This window comes from Mustelus asterias, chromosome 9, assembly GCF_964213995.1.
Source record: "Mustelus asterias chromosome 9, sMusAst1.hap1.1, whole genome shotgun sequence".
Classification (NCBI taxonomy): Eukaryota; Metazoa; Chordata; class Chondrichthyes; order Carcharhiniformes; family Triakidae; genus Mustelus; species Mustelus asterias.
This window is the reverse complement of record NC_135809.1, coordinates 110,885,967-110,911,806: the sequence shown is the minus strand read 5'-3', so window position 1 is coordinate 110,911,806 and position 25,840 is coordinate 110,885,967. Positions and strand designations below refer to the sequence as shown.

Here is a 25,840-nt window from a genome sequence, read left to right as displayed (position 1 = left end):
GGAGCTGCGCTAGATCTGGCAGGCTAGTCCGAAGTCTGGCAAGGGGGCTGGGGGTGGCCAGGATTTGTGTGAAAATGAGGGGGGGGGGGCGGTGGTTGGGCTTTGCAGGGGGGGTAGTGCTCTGCAATGGGTTCAGGGAGGCTTTTAAGGAGAGATCCTGCCTGCCTGCCACCAGCCAGCACAGAGAACCCTCCAGATAGAGAGGCTTAGGGAGGACATTCCAGAACTTAGGACCCAGTGAGAAGGTGAATGAAAGAATGTTCTGGTTAATATCACACGATTAAAACTCATGATGTACTCTGCAAACTTGCTTTCTTTTACTGGGGGCGGGGGGAGGCGGGGGTGGATATAGTGTAAGCATGGGCACATGTTAAAGTTGGTGGTGAGTCACATTGAGGCAAACAACAGGTTGTTAAGAGCAGGAACATGGGAGCCAATAAAGTGTCCCGTGTATTAATGAATGTGGAGGTGACGCATCCTCATGTTCTGGGTAATGATTAACTGCAGTGTACTCGCCGTTCAGGCTGCTTTGTACTGCAGTCAATGAGTGAACAGCCTCTCTCTCTCTCTCTCTCCCCAGTAGACATAGAGCAGCGCGTCTCCCACTACATGCTGTGCGATGGGGGAGAGGAAATGTTGACCCACCATCCCACACAAGCTGGTTGGTCAAGCGGGAGTCTGGGAGGGGACAGGAATCTGGAAGAGGTGGGGGCGTCCAGGAAGGAGTACCTCAGGATGGCTGGGGCTGGCAGTGACACATTTTTAGTCCGCTGTCCTAATATCTGCTTATGTTATTTGGTGTCAGTGAGGTAAATGACCAGATAATCTATTTGGTGATGTTGGCTAAGTTGGTTCTGTAATGTCCTTTAGGGAAGGAAATCTGCCATTCTTACCTGGTCTGGCCTACATGTACTCCAGAGCCACAACAATATGGTTGACTCCCAACTGCCCTCCAAGGGTAACTAGGGATAGGCAATAAATGCTGGCCAGCCAACGATGCCCATGTCCCATGAATGAAAAAAAAAGTGATAGACATTGATGAGGACACCCTCCCTCAGTACTGACCCTCTGACTGTGTTGCATTCCTTCAGTTCTGCAATGGGAGGGTCAGCCTGGATTTTAGGCTCATGTCGCTGGAGTGGGACTTGAACCCACACCGTTCTGACTCAGGGGAGGAGGGCTACCCACTGAGCCCAATAAGAACATAAGAAATAGGAGCAGGAGTAGGCCATCTAGCCCCTCGAGCCTGCCCCGCCATTCAATAAGATCATGGCTGATCTGAAGTGGATCAGTTCCACTTACCCGCCTGATCCCTATAACCCCTAATTCCCTTACCGATCAGGAATCCATCTATCCGTGATTTAAACATATTCAACGAGGTAGCCTCCACCACTTCAGTGGGCAGAGAATTCCAGAGATTCACCACCCTCTGAGAGAAGAAGTTCCTCCTCAACTCTGTCCTAAACTGACCCCCCTTTATTTTGAGGCTGTGCCCTCTAGTTCTAGCTTCCTACCTAAGTGGAAAGAATCTCTCCATCTCTACCCTATCCAGCCCCTTCATTATCTTATAGGTCTCTATAAGATCCCCTCTCAGCCTTCTAAATGATTGACAGTATGAACTCTTTCAGTAACAGCTTCCCATTGTAACTGACAAAGGCCACCATCAGTTTCACCAAGTGTTGGAATCTCTCTCTGATGTAATGCAATATATGCAACTACCAGAATATACTTTAATGAAAGTGGAGTTGGACTTGTTACACCAGTGTGAACCTGATGTAATGCACTGTGGCTTAAACACCCCAACTCTGATAAAAGGGACTCCAGTGGTGCAGAAGCAAAAGTGTGCAGAGTCTGTTCGGATTGCAGTTAGACCATCCTGTCCTTTGAACCCTCCTCTAGTTCACAGTTTCATCGATACTGCGTTGCAGCGGACTGCTTTATCATGCTGGGTAGTGTTTACATGGAACTCTGTCAAGAGATTGGTAAGTGGTTAAAGATTATACAGCTTACCCACTTTACTCAGTGCATTCACGCTAGAGTGACAAATTTCCGATAATAAGCCCATTGTAGAACGCTGGGTGTTTAACTCCTCGAGTTTCACCTGCTGAATTAAATAAAATTCTCCTGAAAAAATCCCAGAATGTTCAATACTTCCCAAAGTTCAAGAAGAACTTGCATTTGTATAGCACCCTTCACAACCACTGGTTGTCCCAGAGTTCTTTTGCAGCCAGTGACAAAGTTGTGAAGTGTAGTCGCTTGTGTGGATTTTTTGTTATTCGTTCTGATGATGTCGGAGTCCCTGGCTAGGCCAGTACTTGCCGCCCATCCTTCATTGACCTTGAGAATGCTGTGGAGAGCTGTCTTCTCAAACCGCTGTAGTCCATCTGTGCAGGTGCATCCACAATGCTGTTAGGAAGAGATTTTGACCCAGTGACAGTGAAGGAACGGCGATTATAGTCCCAAGTCAGGATGGTGAGTGGCTTGAAGGGGAATTTTCAGGTGGTGGTGTCTGCTGCCCTTGCCCAGCTAGGGGATCGAGGTTGCAGGTTCGGAAGGAAGTGTTGACGGAGCTTTGGCACTGCAGGAAACATGACAGCCAATTCCCACAGCAGGTTCCCACAAACAGATCAATGACCAGGTAGTGTGCTTTAATGCAGTTGGCTGAGGGATAAATATTGAGCAAGACACCAGGAAGAACTCCCCTACTCTTCAAAATAGCGTCGGTGGAATCTTCTACATTAGCCTGAGGGCAGACGGGGCTTCGATTAAGTGTCCCATCTGAAAGATGGGCCTGACAAAATACATTTCTCTGGGGAAAGAGAAACATGGCAGCAACAAATGTGGGTGAAATGTCTGCTGATTGTGAGCTGGTTTCAGGTCTGTAATGGAAAGCATGTACTACTCGTCCTCGGAGAAGGCAGCTTAAACTAGCTGCTTTGCAATTCAGAGCATCCTGCATAATTGTGGATGACATTTTCTCAATTGCTGAGTTTGCTCCTCTCTGAAGGAGCGCTGGGCTCTATGTGGGGTTGCGGGGGTGGGACCTGGGTGGGATTGTTGTCGGTGCGGGCTCGATGGGCCGAATGGTCTCCTCCTGCACTGGAGATTCAATCATTCTATGAAGCTCTGACGAAGGGTCATCGCGACTCAAAACATTGGCTCTATTCTCTCTCCTCAGATGCTGTCAGACCTGTTGAGATTTTCCAGCATTTTCTGTTTTTTGTTTCCGATTCCAGTATTTTGCCTTTATCTGGGTAACTCTCAATGAATTGTGCCTCTGCTGTCAGTCTACACACTTCCTGTACTTAAAAGGTAGAGAATTAAAACTAGTTTGGTAGACAACACTTTTTTAGTTTTCCTCCAGAAACAAAAGATAGTCCAACATCTAATAAAAGGCAGAAACTACAGATTAGAAAGGATCCGAGAATAATACAAAAGGAGACCATTCAGCCCAGCACGTCTGTGTTGGCCCTTTGGAAGAGCTAACCAATTAGTTCAACTCCTCTGACCTTTCCCCATATCCCTGCAAATATTCATCTCACCAATTCCCATCTGAAAGTTATTGAATGTCTTTTTTTGGTCACTCATTTTCAGGCAGTGCATTCCAGATCGTAACAAAGCTTTCGGGGATGGGGAGGGGGGCAAAGAGGTTACTGAGGGGGTAAGAGGTTCTGAAATGGAAATGGAAGAAGTGGGTGGAACAGTAAGATAAAGGCTAAATACTGCAGATGCTGGAATCTGAAACAAAAGCCGAGCGTTTCCCCAGCATTTTCTGTTTTGGTTGAAGCTGGTGAACAGAGTCCGTTTCGAAGGCCCCAGGAGACAAAGTGATCATTGAAAAACAAAATACCGCAGATGCTGGAGATCTGAAATAATAAAAACGAAATGCTGGAAAAGCTCAGCAGGTCGGGCAGCACCCGTGGAGAGAGAAACGGAGTTAATGTTGCAATGTGACCTTTTCGGAATTGATCATTTGATCATTAATCGCCTCAGAAGTGATCATTTGCCCTTTCTCTGGGCCTGCTGCAGAGCTGAGAACAGAGTGACAGGACAAGGTAAAAGTTGGTAAATAGTAAGAAAGGACGTGTGATTGTACAATCAGTAGAAGTTAATGATTTCCTGGTTATCGATGATGCGGGGTTAACAGTCAGGCACGTTTTAGTTGTGAACATATTTTCGGAACAGGTTCTCGGGCGCTGATGCCTGAGGAAGGGGATGATTGGAGTCTGTGTTTGTTCTAATGCATTCTTGGTGTGTCAGTTTCTGTGTGGGTCAGGGTCAGACGGAGCTCAGAACAGGTCAGGGAACATTCCACACGATAGACATATAACAGGTGGAAGACGTTCCAAACTTTCAGGAGCAGGAATGCGGAGGAGCATTCTCTGACTAGTTTCATAGAACAACGGTAACTACCTGCATTTTAAGTGGTAACATTTTGCAAGACAGCTCACAGGAATATTATCCGACAGCATTTGCTAAGATTCATTATTATATCCTGGAGCAAAACCCACCCACTCCAGCAAACTGATCCAAATAGTTTCACTGCCAATGTACTTGGAAAATCCATCAGCGTTTTCAACATTTTAGATTTTCTTCCTCCTCCTCTTTTTTGCTCACTCAGTCTTGCTTTGTCCCCTGTCTTTTCTCTTGTGTTCTCTCTCTCCACTTCCTCCCCCCCACCCCTCCCCCAAACGATGTATTTTTCACTTCCTCAGCTCCTCTCCCTATGCCTCTATCTAGCCTTCACCTTGCTTTCCTGTTGCTCCCTCCCTCTCTCTCTCTCTCTCTCCACCATTCACCCTGTCTCTCTCTCTCTGCCTCTCTCTTTCTCACTCACACGCTCTCGCTCTCCCTCATGTCTCTCTCTCTCTCTCTCCCCTCATCTGTGCCTGCTTAAAGTTTTTAATGTTTATTAGTGTCACAAGTAGGTTTACATTAACACTGCAATGAAGTTACTGTGAAAATCCCCTAGTCAGCACACTCCGGCGCCTGTTCGGGTACACGGAGGGAGAATTTAGCACGGCCAATGCACCCAACCAGCACGTCTTTTGGACTGTGGGAGTAAACCGGAGCACCCGGAGGAACCTTTCTTTCTGTTGAACAAAGAAAATTACAGCACAGGAACAGGCCCTTCGGCCCTCCAAGCCTGCACCGATCATGCTGTCTGACTGAACTAAAACCCCCTACCCTTCCGGGGACCATAATCCCTCTATTCCCATCCTATTCATGTATTTGTCAAGACGCCCCTTAAAACTCACTATCGTATCCGCTTCCACTACCTCCCCCGGCTGGTAATTGACTCTTCCACTCTGGGAAAAAGCTTCTGACTATCCACTCTGTCCATGCCCCTCATAATCTTGTAGACTTCTATCAGGTCGCCCCTCAACCTCCATCATTCCAGTGAGATTAAACCAAGTTTCTCCAACCTCTCCTCATAGCTAATGCCCTCCATGCCAGGCAACATCCTGGTAAATCTTTTCTGTACCCCCTCCAAAGCCTCCACATCCTTCTGGTAGTGTGGTGACCAGAATTGAACACTATATTCCAAGTATGGCCTAATGAAGGTTCTATAAAGCTGCAGCATGACTTGCCAATTTTTAAACTCAATGCCCCGGCCGATGAAGGCAAGCATGCCGTATGCCTTCTTGACTACCGTCTCCACCTGCATTGCCACTTTCAGTGACCTGTGTACCTATTGGATTCTCTCTTTCTCCCTCCATTTCTGCATTTTCACCATTTTCTCTGTCTCCGCCTCCCCTCTCTCCAGTTTCCATCTCTCCCTCTGTCTGTCTGTTGATGCGGGGTATTATTTGTATCAACCAGTGGGAGACAGCACAGTATTATTAGAACTCCTGTCCAATGGGAATATTTTGTCACCCAGCCTGGAGACTGGGTGTGCAGGGAAAGCAGGGACTGATTCACAGTAACCTTATCCACCGTATATTTGACCGTGACACAGGTGTTTCTGTAAACAGTAAATCTAATCTGGCGTGGAGTCAGTCTGACCATTTGAATGTGTGGGATTAAAGAAAGAAAGAACTTGTATTTACTTTTCACAATTAGGGGATTCCATCAAAACATTTCTTTAAAAATGGTTTTGAGAGTGTTGCTGGCTGGGCCCATATTTAGTGCCCATTCCCATTTGTTCTGGAGAAGGTGGTGGTGAGCTGCCTTCTTGAACTGCCGCTGTCCCTGTGGTGTAGGTGCACCCACAATGCTACCCACTGTGGGTGGGGTTAGCACTGCTGCCTCATAGTGCCAGTTCGATTCCTGGCTTGGGTCACTGTCTGTGCGGAATCTGCATGTTCTCCCAGTCTCTGTGTGGGTTTCCTCCAGGTGCTCCAATTTCCTCCCACAGTCCAAAGATGTGCGGATTAGGTGGATTGGCCATGCTTTAAAAAAAATTGCTCCTTAGTGTCAGGGGGACTAGCTAGGGTAAATGCACGGGGTTATGGGGATAGGGCCTGGGTGGGATTGTGGTGGGTCCCAGACTCGATGGGCCGAATGACCACTTTCTGCACTGTAAGATTCTATGACCCGGGTTCGATTCCCAGCTTGGGTCACTGTGCGGAGTCTGCATGTTCTCTCCGTGTCTGCGTGGGTTTCCTCCGGGTGCTCCGGTTTCCTCCCATAGTCCAAATGACGTGCAAGTTAGGTGGATTGGCCGTGCTAAACTCCCCCCCTCAGTGTACCCGAACAGGTGTGGAGTGTGGCAACTCAGGGATTTTCACAGTAACTTCATTGCAGTGTTAATGTAAGCCTACTTGTGACTAATAAATTAACTTCAATTAGGGAGGGAATTCCAGGATTTTGGCCCAGCGACAGTGAAGGAACGGTGATATCTTTCCATGTCAGGCTGGTGAGTGGCTTGGAGGGAAATCTCCAGGTTGTCATGTTCTCATGTACCTGCTGCCTTTGTACTCTTTGATGGGTAGGGGTTGCGAGTTTGGAAGGTGCTATCAAAGGAAACTTGGTGACTTGCCACTGCATCTTGTAGATGGTACACACTGTGCATCGGTGGCAGGGGAAATGAGTGTTTAAGATGTTGGGTGGGGTGCTGATCAAGGGAGCTGCTTTGCCATGGACGGTGTTGCACACCCTCGGTATCATTGGAGTTGCACTCATCCAGGTGATGAAGTTGTGTGTAATGGAGGAATAATGACAATCAATGTATGCACAGCTGTTTGTGTCTCTTACATCCACCTGAGAGGGGAGACAGCGGCCATTCTTGAACCTATCATCCGAATGACACACTCCCTCAGTGCTGCACAGGGATTGGCTTATGGGATTCTATGCTCAAATTTCTGGGATGGGAGTTGACCCCATGACCTTTTGACTTGAGGCGAAATGCTACCCACCCGACCACAACGGATAGTAAAAAAAATCAGCAACCACAAAAACTGCCCTCGTGAAGAGTATCTGTACTAATCCTTCACTTCTCAGAATGGTTTACCTTGTTACTATGGTACCATTGAATCCTTACAATGCAGAAGGAGGCCATTCAGCCCATCGTGTCTGCACCAACACTCCAAAAGAACATCCCACCCAAGTCTCCCCACCCTCCTCCCCCGTACATCTGACGCGCTAAGTGTAATTCAACTATGTAAATTTTAAATTTAAACTAAGCTTGAAATTGTTTCCTCCAGGTGCTCTGGTTTCCTCCCACAGTCCAAAGATGTGCGGGTTAGGTTGATTGGCCAGGTTAAAAATTGCCCCTTAAAGTCCTGGGATGCGTAGATTAGAGGGATTAGTGGGTAAATATGTGGGGGTAGGGCCTGGGTGGGATTGTGGTCGGTGCAGACTCGATGGGCCGAATGGCCTCCTTCTGCACTGTAGGGATTCTATTCTATTCTATTCTAATTCAAAGTTATTGTTAATGTGTAGTAAAGGGATATCTGTGTGCAGCTAATTTGCTAGTGTAGTAAAATAAAAACTAAAAAAAAAACAATCCTATTACTACAGAAAATGCTGTCCTGGCGCTAGGAGAATTCATCAGTTCGTGGTAATGGCAGAGAGAGATTTCCACTCAGTTTGTGCATGTAACTCATCCCAATTGTGTATAATGGTCATCGTCATAAACCCACACATTTGCCATGATTAATCCATTCTAACCTGCACATCTTGTGACACTAAAGGGGCAATTCTGTATGGCCAATCCATCTAAGCTGCATATCCACATCATATCTTTGGAGTGTGGGAGAAAACCAGAGCACCCGGAAGAAACCCATGCCGATGCAGAGTGAATGTGCAAACTCCCCACACACAGTCACCTATGTTGAGCCTCTCGGTTGCAGTTCAGTAATAAAAGATGATGCAAGTCCAGCTTCTTCACAAACTCACTTTATTCTCTTTCAACATACACACACCCAGTGCCACCTGCAACACCTTTATATATCTCGGTGAGTACTATTAAATAATTAACATACAAATTAGGTCTAAAGTGGAAGGTTGCAGTTAACCAATTCCTAACAACCCAAGGCTGGAATCGAACCTGGGTCACTGGTGCTGTGAGACAGCAGTGCTAACCACTGCCGCTAATCTTCAATGGACATATGACTTAAGGACAAGCTTTGATGGTGGGTGCCAATGGCTGAATTGAGCACTGAAGGCCAGTATCCATCCTTGCATGTTCAAGCCTTCCTTGTACACACTGTCCAGCCTCACACTAGGCTTCTTGTATCTGCTGTATTGGTTTACAATGTGGCTGAGATCTCTCAGCGGCATGGTAGCACAGTGATTAGCACTGCTGCTTCACAGCTCCAGGGACCTGGGTTCGATTCCCGGCTTGGTCACTGTGTGTGGAGTTTGCACATTCTCCTCGTGTCTGCGTGGGTTTCCTCCGGGTGCTCCGGTTTCCTCCCACAGTCCAAAGATGTGCGGGTTAGGTTGATTGGCCAGGTTAAAAATTGCCCCTTAGAGTCCTGAGAGGGCAAGGTTTACAATTGGGGGAGAGGGAATTATGATGCGATTAGGCAAGAATTAGGGGGCATAAGATGGGAACAGAAACTGTCAGGGAAAGGCACTAATGAAAAGTGGAACTTTTTCAAGGAACAAATACTGGGTGTCCTTGATAGGTATGTCACTGTCAGGCAGGGAGGAAATGGCCGGGTGAGGGAACCATGGTTCACGAAAGAGGTGGAATGTCTTGTGAAAAGGAAGAGGGAAGCTTATGTAGGGATGAGGAAACAAGGTTCAGATGGCTCGATTGAGGGTTACAAGTTAGCAAGGAATGAGCTGAAAAAGGGGCTTAGGAGAGCTAGGAGGGGACATGAGAAGTCCTTGGAGGGTCGGATCAAGGAAAACCCCAAGGCTTTTTACTCTTATGTGAGGAATAAAAGAATGACCAGGGTGAGGTTAGGGCCGGTCAAGGACAGTAGTGGGAACTTGTGTATGGAGTCAGTAGAGATAGGCGAGGTGATAAATGAATACTTTTCTTAAGTGTTCACCAAGGAGAGGGGCCATGTTTTTGAGGAAGAGAAGGTGTTACAGGCTAATAGGCTGGAGGAAATAGATGTTCGGAGGGGGGATGTACTGGCAGTTTTGAATAAACTGAAGGTCGGTAAGTCCCCTGGGCCTGATGAAATATATCCTAGGATTCTTTGGGAGGCAAGGGATGAGATTGCAGAGCCTTTGGCTTTGAACTTTGGGTCCTCACTGTCCACGGGGATGGTGCCAGAGGACTGGAGAGTGGCGAATGTTGTTCCTCTGTTTAAGAAAGAGAATAGAAATGACCCTGGTAATTATAGGCTGGTTAGTCTTACTGCGGTGGTTGGTAAATTGATGGAAAAGGTCCCTAGGGATGGGATTTACGACCATTTAGAAAGATGCGGATTAATCCGGGATAATCCGCACGGATTTGTGAAGGGCAAGTCGTGCCTCACAAATTTGATTGAATTTTTTGAGGAGGTAACTAAGTGTGTTGATGAAGGTAGGGCAGTTGATGTCATATACATGGATTTTGATAAGGTCCCCCGTGGTCGGCTTATGATGAAAGTAAGGAGGTGTGGGATAGAGGGAAAGTTGGCCGATTGGATAAGTAACTGGCTATCTGATCGAAGACAGAGGGTGGTGGTGGATGGAAAATTTTTGGACTGGAGGCAGGTTGCTAGCAGAGTGCCACAGGGATCAGTGCTTGGTCCTCTGCGCTTTGTGATTTTTATTAATGACTTGGAGGAGGGGGCTGTAGGGTGGATCAGTAAATTTGCTGATGACACCAAGATTGGTGGAGTAGTGGATGAGGTGGAGGGCTGTTGTAAGCTGCAAAGAGACATAGATAGGATGCAAAGCTGGGCTGAAAAATGGCAAATGGAGTTTAACCCTGATAAATGTGAGGTGATTCATTTTGCTAGGACTAATTTAAATGTGGATTACAGGGTCAAAGGATATTCTGAAGACTGTGGAGGAACAGAGAGATCTTGGGATTCATATTCACAGATCTCTAAAGGTTGCCACTCAAGTGGATAGAGCTGTGAAGAAGGCCTATAGTGTGTTAGCTTTAATTAACAGGGGGTTTGAGTTTAAGAGCCGTGGGGTTATGCTGCAACTGTACAGGACCTTGGTGAGACCACATTTGGAATATTGTGTGCAGTTCTGGTCATCTCACTATAAGAAGGATGTGGAAGTGCTGGAAAGAGTGCAGAGGAGATTTACCAGGATGCTGCCTGGTTTGGAGGGTAGGTCTTATGAGGAAAGGTTGAGGGAGCTGGGGCTGTTCTCTCTGGAGCGGAGGAGGCTGAGGGGAGACTTAATAGAGGTTTATAAAATGATGAAGGGGATAGATAGAGTGAACGTTCAAAGACTATTTCCTCGGGTGGATGGAGCTATTACAAGGGGGCATAACTATAGGGTTCATGGTGGGAGATATAGGAAGGATACCAGAGGTAGGTTCTTTACGCAGAGAGTGGTTGGGGTGTGGAATGGACTGCCTGCAGTGATAGTGGAGTCAGACACTTTAGGAACATTTAAGCGGTTATTGGATAGGCACATGGAGCACACCAGGATGATATGGAGTGGGATAACTTGATCTTGGTTTCAGATAAAGCTCGGCACAACATCGTGGGCCGAAGGGCCTGTTCTGTGCTGTACTGTTCTATGTTCTATGTGTAGGTTAGAGGGATTAGTGGGTAAATATGTGGGGGTGGGATTGTGGTCGGTGCGGACTCGATGGGCCGAATGGCCTCCTTCTGCGCTGCAGGGTTTCTATGACTACTTATCTCGAATTGTATCAAAGAGCCTGTGCCTCAGCTCATCACTCCACTCGCTCTCTGAGCTATAACAGGGCTCTAGGTAGAGACTGTCAATGAAATTGGGCTGGATCTTTCAAAGGGGCTGTTCCATCCATCTCCACTCCCCATGATTCACCAAATGCACCGTCTTAATGAGCTGTGCAGACAAGGCCGGACTCGAGCCCTAGTTCAGGTCTGAGCGAAGTGAATTCAGACCAAGTAGGTTGGGGCTCTTTAGAAAGGAGAAGACTGAGGGAGAGCTTTCAAACTTTGTAAAAGTTTAATAAGGTAAACCGAGATCAGGGAGACCACTACTGGTGTTATAAATATAAGACGGTGAGTAATAAACCCATGATTGATTTGATTTATTGTCACACGTACTGGGTTACAGTGAAAAGTATTGTTTCTTATGCGCTATACCGACAAAAGCATACCTTTCATAGAATACATAGGGGAGAAGGAATGGAGCGGGTGCAGAATGTAATGTCACGGTCATAGCAGTCATTCCAGAGATGTGCGGGTTAGGTGAATTGGCCATGCTAACTTGACCTTAGTGTCAGGGGGATTAGCAGGGTAAATACGTAGGGTTATGGGAAATGGGCCTGGGTGGGATTCTTGTTGGTGCAGGCTCGATGGGCTGAATGGCCTCCTTCTACACTGGAGTGGTTCTACAGCTAGGATGTAGAGAAAGATCAGCTTAATATATGATAGAACTGAAGGCAGCAGGGTAGAAGCAGTTCTTGAGTCTGTTGGTGTGTGTTTTCAGACTTTTGTGTCTTTTTCCCGATGGAAGAGTGTATTCCTCCACAGGGTGGGGGTCCTTGATTATGCTGGCTGCTTTCTCGAGGCAGCGGGAAGTGTAGACGGTGTCGATGGGTGGGAGGCTGGTTTGCGTGATGGATTGGGCTGCGTTCACAACCCTTTGTAGCTTCTTGCGGTACTGAGGCCATTCAGGAGGAACCTCTGACCAGAGAATGGTGAGAATGTGGAACTCCATACCAGGGGAATGGTTGATGGGAATAGATAGAATGATGGGGGAGATGGGAATAGAAAGATATGCTAATGGGTGAGAGGATATTATCATGGACTATAAACACTACTGAAGGTCAATTGAGGTGAATAGCATCTCAGCATGAATGGCACAATTTGAAGATTGGGAGAGTTCTGATATCCTGGACCAATATTTATCCCACAACCAAAAGCTAAAGCTGCTCATTATCACATTGCTGTTTGTGGGAGCTTGCTGTGCACAAATAGGCTGCTAAATTTCCTACATTACAACAGTGACTACACATGGAAAGTATTTCATCGGCTGTAAAGGTCTGGGGATGTGAAAGGCGCCACTGAAATGCTCATTTCTATTCCTGCTTTAATAGACCTTTTGTGTTTCGCAGCAAACTCTCCTCCGTCTCCTGTAACTTGAGTTCCCTCCTCCCCTCTGTAAAATACTCAGGAAATGTTTGATTAAAACACCCAAACACTGGGTGAAGGTGAAATGAAAACAGGAAATTCTGGGATTACCCAACAGGTCGGGCAGGATCTGTGGAGAGAGGATCAGAGTTAACGTTTCAGGTCTGTGATCTATTGTTAGATCGGCAGTAGGGGAAGTGGTTGCCATTGTGAATTTACACACACGTTGCAAGTGGTTCCTCTGGCTTGTGGATGTGAGCGTGCTGGCTGTTCAGAGGGAAGCAGATTTCAGCACTGTAAACACAGGGATCGATCACACATCTAACCTACACAATGGCTAAGGCAAAGTACAGAATGTCCCAAAGCAAGTCCATACAAGAGATTAGCTGAAAAACATAGCAAGGGAAGCGGCTTCTCTTCCACAATCACTTCCGCTTTGTATCGGCGAAAATGAATTGGGGTATAGGATATGTATTTCCATATTTCAACAGTAACTATGATTCAGTACTTAAATGTCGAGCTTTGGGATATTCTGAGTTTGCTCAAGGTGCTATAAAAATGTAAATTTTGTTTGCTTTCTTTCTCCCTCATTCCGTGTGAGCACAAACAGCGAGGTATGAGATGTCAGTGCCACCTTTTGTGGTTTCGGAGGTGATTTGACTGTTTACTTCACTCCTGCTAAGTTCCGCTTAATCACTAGCCCCGGGTTCTGTTCTGTCAGTCTGAGCTGTCGGTTTGTGACTTGCTTACAGGCAGGGGTGTTGCCACGGGTGGAATAGTGAATTCACCACCGCTTAACGCAGGTTTGGGGAAGCGCATTGCGTCCAGACTCCCTCTGTCTTGCCCCTCACATCCATCTGGAGTTGAGGCCATTTAGCCCCCTTTTCCCCGATGCTGCTCACATTTATTTTCCAATTATTTATTCACTTCCCTTTGAAAGTTATTCTGGACTCTGCCTCCACCACCCCCGCCTGCTGGGGAGTCTTGGTAACCTCCTGCGTGAAACAAATTGTCCTAACCCCACCCTTCAGGAACAGAGGCCCTCAGGCCTGTTCTGCTGTTGAGTTGGATCATGTTGGATCAGTACCTGAACTTCATCCACTCGCCTTAGTTCCATTAACCCTCCCTCACCTTAATTGACAAGGTACTATAAAACTCTATTTGAACATTTCAGTTGCCCCCCCCACCCTGTCTCTAGGGGCCCAGAGTTCCAGATGAACACAAGCGGTGATCTTAAATTTTTTTGCATTATGCAAAGTTGCAGAATTTCTCAAAGGTTAGTCAAACGATCCTGTAATTTCCATAGTGTTTAACATAGAGACAGACCAATAATACCGCAATGTGCACAAATACAGCACGTAATGCACTGCTCCCTCAGTACTGACCCTCTGACAGTGCAGCACTCCCTCAGTACTGACCCTCTGACAGTGCAGCGCTCCCTCAGTACTGACCCTCTGGCAGTGCAGCACTCCCTCAGCACTGACCCTCTGACAGTGCAGCACTCCCTCAGCACTGACCCTCTGACAGTGCAGCGCTCCCTCGGTACTGCCCCTCTGACAGTGCAGCGCTCCCTCAGTACTGACCCTCTGGCAGTGCAGCACTCCCTCGGCACTGACCCTCTGACAGTGCAGCACTCCCTCAGCACTGACCCTCTGACAGTGCAGCGCTCCCTCAGCACTGACCCTCTGACAGTGCAGCGCTCCCTCAGTACTGACCCTCTGACAGTGCAGCGCTCCCTCAGTACTGACCCTCTGACAGTGCAGCACTCCCTCAGCACTGACCCTCTGACAGTGCAGCACTCCCTCAGCACTGACCCTCTGACAGTGCAGCGCTCCCTCAGCACTGACCCTCTGACAGTGCAGCGCTCCCTCAGCGCTGACCCTCTGACAGTGCAGCGCTCCCTCAGTGCTGACCCTCTGACAGTGCAGCGCTCCCTCAGTACTGACCCTCTGACAGTGCAGCGCTCCCTCAGTACTGACCCTCTGACAGTGCAGCGCTCCCTCAGTACTGACCCTCTGACAGTGCAGCGCTCCCTCAGTACTGACCCTCTGACAGTGCCGCGCTCCCTCAGTACTGACCCTCTGACAGTGCCGCGCTCCCTCAGTACTGACCCTCTGACAGTGCAGCGCTCCCTCAGTACTGATCCTCTGACAGTGCAGCGCTCCCTCAGTACTGACCCTCTGACAGTGCAGCGCTCCCTCAGTACTGACCCTCTGACAGTGCAGCGCTCCCTCAGTACTGACCCTCTGACAGTGCAGCGCTCCCTCAGTACTGACCCTCTGACAGTGCAGCGCTCCCTCAGTACTGACCCTCTGACAGTGCAGCGCTCCCTCAGTACTGACCCTCTGACAGTGCAGCGCTCCCTCAGTACTGACCCTCTGACAGTGCAGCGCTCCCTCAGTACTGACCCTCTGACAGTGCAGTGCTCCCTCAGCACTGACCCTCTGACAGTGCAGCACTCCCTCCGCACTGCACTGAAACGTCAGCATAGATTGCGTTTGATTGTCTGGGATCTGTTTTGAACTCTCAGGTTCTGACTGGGGTGAGAGCTGTTTACTGAGCCGGGGCTGATAATTGCTTCTCCAAAACCCATTGCCCCTACACAAGACAGCCTGTAGTTAACTGTTCCAGCTGACCTTTCACCCTCCTTGTAAAAAATTAAAGTTACAGATTATTTATTAGTCACAAGTAGGCTGACATTAACACTGCAATGAAGTTACTGTGAAAACCCACTGGTCACCACACTCCGGCGCCTGTTCGGGTACACTGAGGGAGAATTTAGCACAGCCAATGCGCCCTAACCAGCACGTTTTTCGGACTGTGGGAGGAAACCGGAGCATCCAGAGGAAGCCCACCCAGACACAGGGAGAATGTGCAAACTCCACATTGACAGTGACCCAAGCCGGGAATCAAACCTGGGTCCCTGGCGCTGGGAGGCAGCAGTGCTGACCACTGTGCCACCGTGCCGTCCAGTGTACTTCAATTCAACCAAAAATCTGCTGTCCATGTCCTGACTCGCGCCAAGTCCCGTTCACCCATCATCCCCTTAGCTCACTGACCCACATTGGTCTTGATTATAAAACTCTTATTGAGTTTTTAAATCCCCCCCCCGCCGCCCAACCTTCCTGGGATTGGGTTTTGTATTTGGGGCCATAATGTTGGAGTCAAATGGGGGGTTTCAACACTGCATTGTCCAGAGAAGTCGCCGATTAGTGGCCAGAGCGAGCGTTTAGTGTCCAATTACTGATAGCAGGTGGACTTTCGAGGGCCAATAAGTGGCCACAGCAGTGACCTTTGTGTGTGGGGAGGAGATTTCCTCTTCCTCCTCTTCTTCCTCTTCCTCCTCTTCTTCCTCTTCCTCTTCCTCTTCCTCTTCTTCCTCTTCCTCTTCCTCTTCCTCTTCCTCTTCCTCCTCCTCCTCTTCCTCCTCTTCCTCCTCCTCCTCTTCCTCCTCTTCCTCCTCTTCCTCCTCTTCCTCCTCTTCCTCCTCTTCCTCCTCTTCCTCCTCTTCCTCCTCTTCCTCCTCTTCCTCCTCTTCCTCCTCTTCCTCTTCTTTTCCTCTTCTCTTCCTCTTCTTCCTCTTTTCCTCTTCTCTTCCTCTTCTTCCTCTTCCTCCTCTTCTTCCTCTTCCTCCTCTTCTTCCTCTTCCTCTATCGTGCTGCTACACCAACCCAGCCTGCTCTGCCATTGGGAGAATGTATCTGGCAGTGCGGATGGCTTGTAGACTGATTGATTGAAAAATTCCAGTTAGCCCCCATTCCATGTCCATAATTGGCCATTCGATTATCTTAATCAGCAACGTTCTGCTTGTGTCGGTAACAGTCCCGCTCCTGATCCAGCCACCGGCAAAATGACTCAGACAGAATGGGACTAACCCCACCTTGGTCGGCAGAATCAAATTACCTGGTTGTCCCTGCTCTCACTCCAAAATCTGGATAGAAATCCTGTCCCTATCTCCGTAACCACCTCCAGCCTTGCGACCCTCCCAAGATATCTCCCCGACTCTCAGTTGGAGCTTCTCTGATTTTAATCACTTCACCATTGGTGGCCAGGCCTTCAGCAGCCTGAGGCCTAAGCACATTCCCTCCCTAACCCTCTCCGCCTCTTTTTCCTCCTTTAAGACCCTCTTTGAAACCCATCCCCCTTGACAAAGCTTTTGGTCACCTGTCCTGACGTCTCCTTGTGATGTCTTACTCTGTTGAAGGTGCTAGGTTGTTTTTTCTGATAAACCTGAAAGACCAACAATCAGTTAAACACATGATGGGGAAACCTAGAAACATAGAAGATAGAAGCAGGAGGAGGCCATTCAGCCCTTCGGGCCTGCTCCCGCCATTCATTACGATCATGGCTGATCGTCCAACTCAATAGCCTAATCCTGCTTTCTCCCCATAACCTTTGATCCCATTCGCCCCAAGTGTTATATCCAGCCGCCTCTTGAATACATTCAATGTTTTGGCATCAACTACTTCCTGTGGTAATAAATTCCACAGCCTCACCACTCTTTGGGTGAAGAAATGTCTCCTCATCTCCGTCCTAAATGGTCTACCCCGAATCCTCAGACTGTGATCCCTGGTTCTAGACACACCCACCATTCCCCCTGCATCTACCCGGACCAGTCCTGTTAGAATTTTATAAGTCTCTGAGAACCCCCACTTTTGTCTGAACTCCAGCTAAAACAATCCTAACCTAGTCAACCCCACATAGTACATCAGTCCCGCCATCCCTGCCACTACCTCTCGGGGCAGCTGGGGATGAGAAGCAAATGGTGTTTTGCCTGCATCCTGTGAACGAAAGTAAGTTGGTCGATGGTTTTGGGGACTGACAGCAGGCAGAATTCTGACCTTTGCTCGACAGGAGAGCTGGATGGTGGTGACCTGTCCTTTGCTGTTTCGTACCTGCTGCACTGCGACTGGCAGTGGCTTTGCAGCCTTTAGTTCCCCCACCCGCCCCCAATAACACTTAATCAATCACCAGCTCGAAGACTGCGCAACCCTCTCGAATGGAGTGTGTTTGCAGCCAGCATTGAAAAGCAGAGTGAGGCAAACGGGCCCCCTCCTCATTGTGTGGGACATACGGTGGATTCAGCTGAACACTGCCCCTGCGACAGCGAGGTGGCAGCTATCTGAGCGATGCTAATCTAATGGAGGGATGGCTCGAGATTTCACCAGCAACTGAAGGGGCTCTTTGTAAAGCCAGCAGTTCTGGACTGAGGCCAGCTCCCTGTGCAGCTGAACTGTTAACACTGCAGATACAAGAAGCAGAAACGGCTCAGACCGGTCAGCTTGCTGACGGAATAAAAAGCAAAATGCTGCGGATGCTGGAAATCTGAAATTGACACAGAAAATGCTGGAAAATCTCAGCAGGTCTGGTAGCAGCTGCAGAGAGAGATGCAGAGTTAACGTCTCTGGTCCGTATGACTGAAGAAAAGTCATATGGACTGGAATCGTTAACTGATGCTCTCTCCAAAGGTACTGCCAGCTTTTCCAGCACTGTTTCTATTGTTCCCACTCGCGCCTGAATCAGATGATTTTGGGTTCAATTCCTGGAGGCTTGAACTCAAACTGCAGACTTGTGCTGCACTGTCAGAGGGTCAGTACTGAGGGAGCGCTGCACTGTCAGAGGGGCAGTGCTGAGGGAGCGCTGCACTGTCAGAGGGTCAGTACTGAGGGAGTGCTGCACTGTCAGAGGGGCAGTGCTGAAGGAGCGCTGCACTGTCAGAGGGGCAGTGCTGAGGGAGTGCTGCACTGTCAGAGTCTGTACTGAGGGAGCGCTGCACTGTCAGAGGGGCAGTACTGAGGGAGTGCTGCACTGTCAGAGAGTCTGTACTGAGGGAGCGCTGCACTGTCAGAGAGTCTGTACTGAGGGAGCACTGCACTGTCAGAAGCGCAGTACTGAGGCACTGAACTATTTTCTGGGCCTGTCCCTGGTTCTGCATATCCTGTTGCCCTAATGGAAGATAGTAGAGATAGGGTTGCCAACTCTGGTTAATGTATTCCTCGAGCTTTCCTCAATGTGATCTCCCACCTCCAACTGTTCTGACCCCACGCACCTGCCATTGGTCACCTGACATAACCATCCTCATCCCTATCAATAAGCTTCCTAAATCAGTCGACCAGTACATCCGTCTGTGTCCCCTATTCCCAAGCTCCTGAAATCGGCCATCTAATTCTGTTATCAATGACCCATCGGCCAGGATCAACCATTGTTCGCTGACCTACAATTCCATGGGGCCCTGTCCCCATGACCATTTGGGTAACAAACTCTTCATTAGTCAATTGGATGTCAGTCAAAGAGCCTTTGATCCCGTCTTCACAGCTTTTGTAACTAATAAACGGAAGAGCTCACTTGTTTAACACCCCAAATGATCCCCTCCTCTACATATTTTGCCTGCAGTGTTTAAGATATAAACCCTGACGTCTCCAGGCCAATCCTGGAGGGTTGGCAACCCCTACCTCAGTGTTACGTGCAAACAGCACAGATCACATTTAGCTTCCAACGCGGGACAGTCCAAGTGGAGCATGAAAACACTGCCCTGTATGAGCTCCGCAGCCAACATAATGTAGAAATAAACCAGTGATTGTGCAAACCCAGACCCAGCTGCCTTGTTAGAAATTAATCTCAGGCTGCAAACACGAAGCTCAAACTCTCCCTGTCACTGGAATCTAAGAAGGTGAATGTTCCCAGTGAATTATCTACTGTGTTGACACATGGAATCAAACCAATGTCACAACACCAGGCACCGTGGTGGAATACTGAGAGTATTCAATGTCACTAACACTCAGTCTCTCTTTCCAGCTCTGGGCTGCTTTACTGGGATCACCTATAACCCCTAACAAACAAGCAATTAATTAGAGTTCTGTCCCAGAAAGGAGCCATTCAGCCCATTGTGCTGAAAGGGCTATCCCTTCTCTTTCCCCTTAGCCCTGCAAAATCTTCCTCTTCAAATATTTATCCAGCTCCCTTTTGAAAGTTCCTGTTGAATCTGCTTCCACTGCCTTTTCAGGCAGCACATTCCAGATCACAACAACTGACTGCATTTTAAAAAAATCTTATCTTCCCCTGGATTTTGTTAACCAATGATCTTAAATACTTTTTTTAATGGAGCAGGTTTCACCGTTCCTGTTAATCCCACTAACTAGTGATCCTGGTGCCTTCCACTTGCTGTTTCTCACTAGTTGTCCAGTTGTGCATTAGTGAGAGGGAGTGGATTGCAGAGGAGAATTTGTCTGGATTATTTATTAGCTTAAAAGTGAACCCAAAATGGGGAAAGATTGCACAGACTATAGAATCCTACAGTGCAAAAAGAGGCCATTCGGCCCATCGAGTCTGCACCAACCACAATCCCACCTAGGCCCCATCCACATATCCCTACATATTTACCCACCAACCCCTCTAACCTATGCATCCCGGGACACTAAGGGGCAATTTAGAATGGCCAATCAACCGAGCCCGCACATCTTTGGACTGTGGGAGGAAACTGGAGCACCCGGAGAAACCCATGCAGACACAGGGAGAATGTGCAAACTCCACACAGACAGCAACCCGAGACGAGATTCGAACCCAGGTCCCTGGAACTGTGAAGCAGCAGTGCTAACCACTGTGCTACGGTGCCGCCCAGGTCTTCCTGATATGAGCCTGGGGATGTGTGATGACTGAGATGAGGCAATGTTTAAAGTTTATTTATTAGTGTCACAAGTAGACTTGCATCAACACTGCAATAAAATTACTGTAAAAATCCCCTAATGTACACTTCTGTAAGGGGAATATGGTTGAGATTATATAGTGCTAGTTACAGGTATTTGCGTGCAATTTAACAGAATCTTCTTCCATTTGCTTGAATTCATCCTCAGGATGTGGGAGTCACTGTTGGGCCAGCACTTATAGCCCAGAGAAGATGGTAGTGGGCCTTCTTATTGAGGTTGATACAACTGAGTGTCTTACTCAGCTATTTCATGGAGCAGTTAAGAATCACTTTGCTATGGGTCTTGAGTCATGTTTTTTATTAACTTGTGGGACATGAGCATCTCTGACCAACATTTATTGCCCATCCATAGTTGCCTTTGTTCTGAGGGCAGTTGAGAGTCAACCACACTACTGTGGCTCTGGAGTCCATTGTAGGCCAGATAGGTAAGGACGGCAGATTTCCTTCCCTAAAGAGCATCAGTGAACCAGATGGGTTTTTCCAACAATTGACAATGGTTTCATGGTCATCAGTAGATTCTTAATTCCAGATTTTTTTTTTAGTATTGAATTCAAATTCCACCTTCTGTCATGGCGGGATTCGAACCCGGGTCCCCAGAACATTAGCTGAGTTTCTGGATTTCTAGTTCAGCAATAATACCACTAGGCCATCGCCTCCTCTAATATCTTGGGGAGACCCATATGTAGGCCTAAGCAGCTAAAGATGGCAGATTTCCTTCTCAATTGAACCAATTAGTTTTGACATCAACCTGACAGCTTCATACTTTTAGTGGTTCCAGTTGGTTTATTTTAGATTGTTTAACCTGAATTTATTTTCTCAAAACTGTCGTGATGTGTTTTGAACCCATGGGCCAGCATTTTAAACTCTCCCCACTTAGGTGGATGGGAGGAGCACAAAATTGAGGGGATCGGCCAGCAGCTCTCTGAGGGGACTTCCTACTGAGTGGCCCACAGTCACTTAACAATCATTTGAGTCTGAATTGGCAGTGGGGCACTCCTTGTTGGTGGGATTGTGTTCCCCACGGACTCTGTGGATGGAGGAAAGCAAAAAACATCAGGGCATGCTGTGTTACCGGGAATAGACCCACTGTACTCCTGAACCCAAAGTAACCCATTGTAACTATTACTACTATAGCTTTGGGCGGTACGGTGGCGCAGTGGTTAGCACCGCTGCCTTACAGCGCCAGGGACCCGGGTTCAATTCCAACCTCGGGTCACTGTCTGTGTGGAGTTCGCACATTCTCCCCATGTCTGCGTGGGTTTCCCCCGGGTGCTCCGGTTTCCTCCCGCAGTCCAAAGATGTGCAGATTAGGTGGATTGGATGTGCTAACTTACCCGTTTAGTGTCAGGGGACTAGCAGGGTAATTACATGGGGTCAAGGGGATAGGGAGTGGGTGGGATTGTGATTGGTGCAGACTCAATGGGCCAAATGACCTCCTTCTGCACTGTATGATCTTTTATAATGACGGGGTGACATCTAAATGGGCATGGTTGGATTAAATAGAGACACTGTTATGTCGTGTGTCTCCCAAAGGTTTGAAACAATGGAAGTAAAGTATGTTAAATTGCATTCAAATAACTGGGGTGTAAACCTAGATCATACTGGATTGATACAACAATATTACAGATGTCATTGATGTAAATCTACAAAACATACAACGCAGTTTTTTAAATTCTTCCATGGGATGTGGGCGTCACTGGCAAGGCCAGCAGTTGTTGCCCATCCCTAATTGCCCTTCAGAAGGTGGTGTTGAGTCGTCTTAAACTGCTGTGGTTCAGTGTTGTCGGTCCACCTGCAGTTGCTGTTCGGAAGGGAGTTCTGGGATTTTGACCTAGGAACAGTGATATATCATAGAATCCCTACAGTGCAGGAGGAGACCATTCGGCCCACTGAGCCTGCACTAACAACAATCCCACCCAGGCCCTATCCTTGTAACCGCATGTATTTACCCCAATAATCTCCCTGACACCAAGGGTCAATTTAGCCTGGCCAATCAACCCAACCCGCACATCTTTGAACTGTGGGAGGAAACCAGAGCACTCGGAGGAAACCCATGCAGACACGGGGAGATTATAGAAGATCATACAGTGCAGAAGGAGGCCATTTGGCCCATTGAGTCTGCACCAACCACACACAGTCACCCGAGACCGGAATTGAACCCAGGTCCCCGGCGCTGTGAGACAGCTGTGCTACCCACTATGCCACTACAACTTGGGATGATGTGTGACCTGGAGGGAAACTTGCAGGAGGTGGTGGTGTTTCCATGCATCTGTGGTCCTTGCCCATCTCGATGCCAGAAGTCATATGTTTGGGAGGTGTTGTCAAATGAGAACTGGCAAGTTGCTGCAGTGCATCTTCTGTACGGTACACGCAGCTCTCATTGTGCACCAGTGGTGGGGGGATTGAATGTTTGAAGTGATTGTTGAGGTGCTGATCAAGTGTGTTGCTTTGCCCTGGATTGGGTCAAGCATCTTGTGTTGTTGGAGCTACACTTATCCAGGCAAGTGGAAAGTATTCCATCACACTGACTAGTGCCTTGCAGGTGGTGGACAGGCTTTGAGGAGTCAGGAGGTAAGCTACCTGCTGCAGAACTCTCAGTCTCTGACTTGCTTTTGTAACCACAGTATTTATATGGCTGGTCCAGTTTGATTTCTGCTCAATGGGTGACTTTCACCATATATCTCTTACGGGGAGGAATAGTCAGTGCTAATGTTAACTGAAGTGTTACCGATGGAAGTTCTGGCGTGACGTTTATGTGACTCCGTACTGAGTTAGACCCAGGAAGTGGTGCGCTGTCAGAGGGACCGTTCTGAGGGAGCACAACAATGTCCAAAGGACAATATTGAGGGAGTGCTGCATTGTCAGAGAGGTAGTACTGAGGGAGCACCGCACTCTTTCAGATAAGACATTAAACCAAACAGCACCTGCCATTTTACGTGGATCTTGAAGAACAGGAATGTCCTTGGTCAATAATTATAGAAACATTAAAGATAGGAACAGGAGGAGGCCATTAGGCCCTTCGAGCCTGCTCTGCCATTCATTACGATCATGGCTGATCGTCCAACTCAATAGCCTGATCCTGCTTTCTCCCCATAACCTTTCACCCCATTCTCCCCAAATGCTATATCCAGCCGCCTCTTGAAAAAATTGAATGTTTTGGCATCAACTACTTCCTGTGGTGATTAATTCCACAGACTCGACACTCTGGGTGAAGAAATGTCTCCATCTCCGTCCTAAATGGTCTATCCTGTATCCTCCGATTGTGACCCTTGGTTCTGGACACTCCCACCTTCGGGAACATCCTTCCTGCATCTACCCTGTCTAGTCCTGTTAGAATTGTATAAGTCTCTGAGATCCCCCCCCCCCTCATTTGTCTGAACTCCAGTGAAAACAATCCTAACCTAGTCAATCTCTCCTCGTACATCAGTCCCGCCATCCCTGGAATCAGGCTGATAAACCTTTGCTGCACTCCCTCGAGAGCAAGAACATCCTTCCTCCAAAAAGGAGACCAAAACTGCACACAATACTCGCGGTGTGGCCTCACCAAGGACCTGTATAATTGCAACAACACATCCCTGCTTCTGTACTCAAAACCTCTCGCAATGAAGGCCAACATGCCATTTGCCGCCTTTACCACCTGCATGCTTACCTTCAGCGACTGGTGCACAAGGACACCCAGGTCCCGCTGCACACTCTCCTCTCCCAATTTATCTCAGCCATAATCTCTGAAAAAGATGAATTGCTTGATCGTGATCACGTGACTGTGCAGAAGCGAGCTGCTGCTGTTCCTCCATTGGCCAGAAAGGGTTTTGGGATATCCTGAGGTGTCAAAAGGTGCTATGAAAATGCAAGTTGTTATTTTGGGGCTTTGGGTTGAGGACAGGATTACATGTTGTGATAATGCCTCCCATGCTGGAACAGCGACAACTCTTTGATCAAGCTTTTGATCATCTGACCTATTATTGCCTTGTGTAGCTCAGCGGCATACTGTGTTTAAAAATGTTCTTGTGAAGTGTCACGGGGTGTTTTATTATTTTAAAGACGCTTTATTAATATAAATTGTCATTTTGTAATCCATTCTGACTGATTAGACTAATGAAGCGACAACGGCCTGTGGCTCCATGCACCAGTCCGTCTTCGGGAAGAGGACAGAACGTTTAATTAAAGAGGAAAATGTACATTCGGTGTCATTATTTTGTTGTGTGTGTTGAAATGGGACCTGGTCTCTCTGTTTCAGAGCTGTCTCCACACTGACTGGGTCACTCGATGCCAGGAACGAGCTGCGCAGCGATGGAATTAAAGGTTTGGGTGGATGGAGTCCAGCGTGTGGTGTGTGGAGTCACTGAGGAGACTACCTGCCAGGAGGTGGTGATCGCCCTGGCACAGGCCATAGGTGAGTGCCCGGATTAACTGGGATGGAACAGGGCCAGGGGGTTTGGGATGGGAGGAATGGAGATGGTGGGATTATGATGAGGCAATGGGGATGAGGAAATGGGAGATTGGGATGAGGGAATGGAGATGGGGGAGTTGGGACAAGGGAATGGGGGACTGGGGTGAGATGAGTTTTGAATCCAATAGAAGGGGTTGCACTGGGGCAATAGGGTGGAGAGTTGGGATTCGATAAGACAGAGATTCTGGTGCCATTACTGCCAACTCTGCCACTGGAAAAGACTGTCATTTGGGCAAGGAACAGGCCAGAGTAACGGGCTGGAATTTTACTGCCCTGCCCGCCACGGGAATCTGAGCCGGCAGGGGGGCGGAACAAAAACAATTACAGCACAGGAACAGGCCCTTCGGCCCTCCAAGCCTGCACTGACCATGCTGCCCGACTGAACTAAAACCCCCTACCCTTCCGGGGATTGTATCCCTCTATTCCCATCCTATTCGTGTATTTGTCCAGACACCCCTTAAAACTCACTATCGTATCTGCTTCCACTACCTCTCCAGGCAGCGAGTTCCAGGCACCCACCACCCTCTGTTTAAAAACAAAACTTGCCTCGTACATCTCCTTTAAACCTTGCCCCTCGCACCTTAAACCTATGCCCCCTGATAATTGACTCTTCCACCCTAGGAAAAAGCTTCTGACTATCCACTCTGTCCATGCCCCTCATAAGACTTCTATCAGGTCTCCCCTCAACCTCCGTCATTCCAGTGAGAACAAACCAAGTTTCTCCAACCTCTCCTCATAGATAATGCCCTCCATACCAGGCAACATCCTGGTACATCTTTTCTGTACCCTCTCCGAAGCCTCCACATCCTTCTGGTAGTGTGGCGACCAGAATTGAACACTATATTCCAAGTGCGGCCTAACTAAGGTTCTATAAAGCGGCAACATGACTCGCCAATTTTTAAACCCAATGCCCCGGAACGTGGAAAGATCCATTGACCTCGGGTGGGGTTTTATAGTTTCGGGAGAGTGAGACTGTAAAATCCCGCCCACTGGGTCAGATGTTAGAATGCTCAAATCCGCAACAGGTCAGGGGTCAAGAAGGGTATAGTGTGG

General features: G+C 48.1%; 1 protein-coding gene across 2 annotated transcripts in view; it reads left to right on the top strand.

The window, feature by feature from the left end:
- Nucleotides 1-25,840, top strand: part of LOC144498925 (ras association domain-containing protein 8-like) — a 52,460-nt gene that overhangs the window by 9,559 nt on the left and 17,061 nt on the right. For both annotated transcript variants that reach the window (XM_078220839.1, XM_078220838.1), the window contains exon 2: nucleotides 24,577-24,730. In XM_078220839.1, coding sequence (XP_078076965.1) covers nucleotides 24,604-24,730 — 127 coding nt within the window. In that variant the 5' untranslated portion in view covers nucleotides 24,577-24,603. The remainder of the gene's footprint in view (nucleotides 1-24,576; nucleotides 24,731-25,840) is intronic.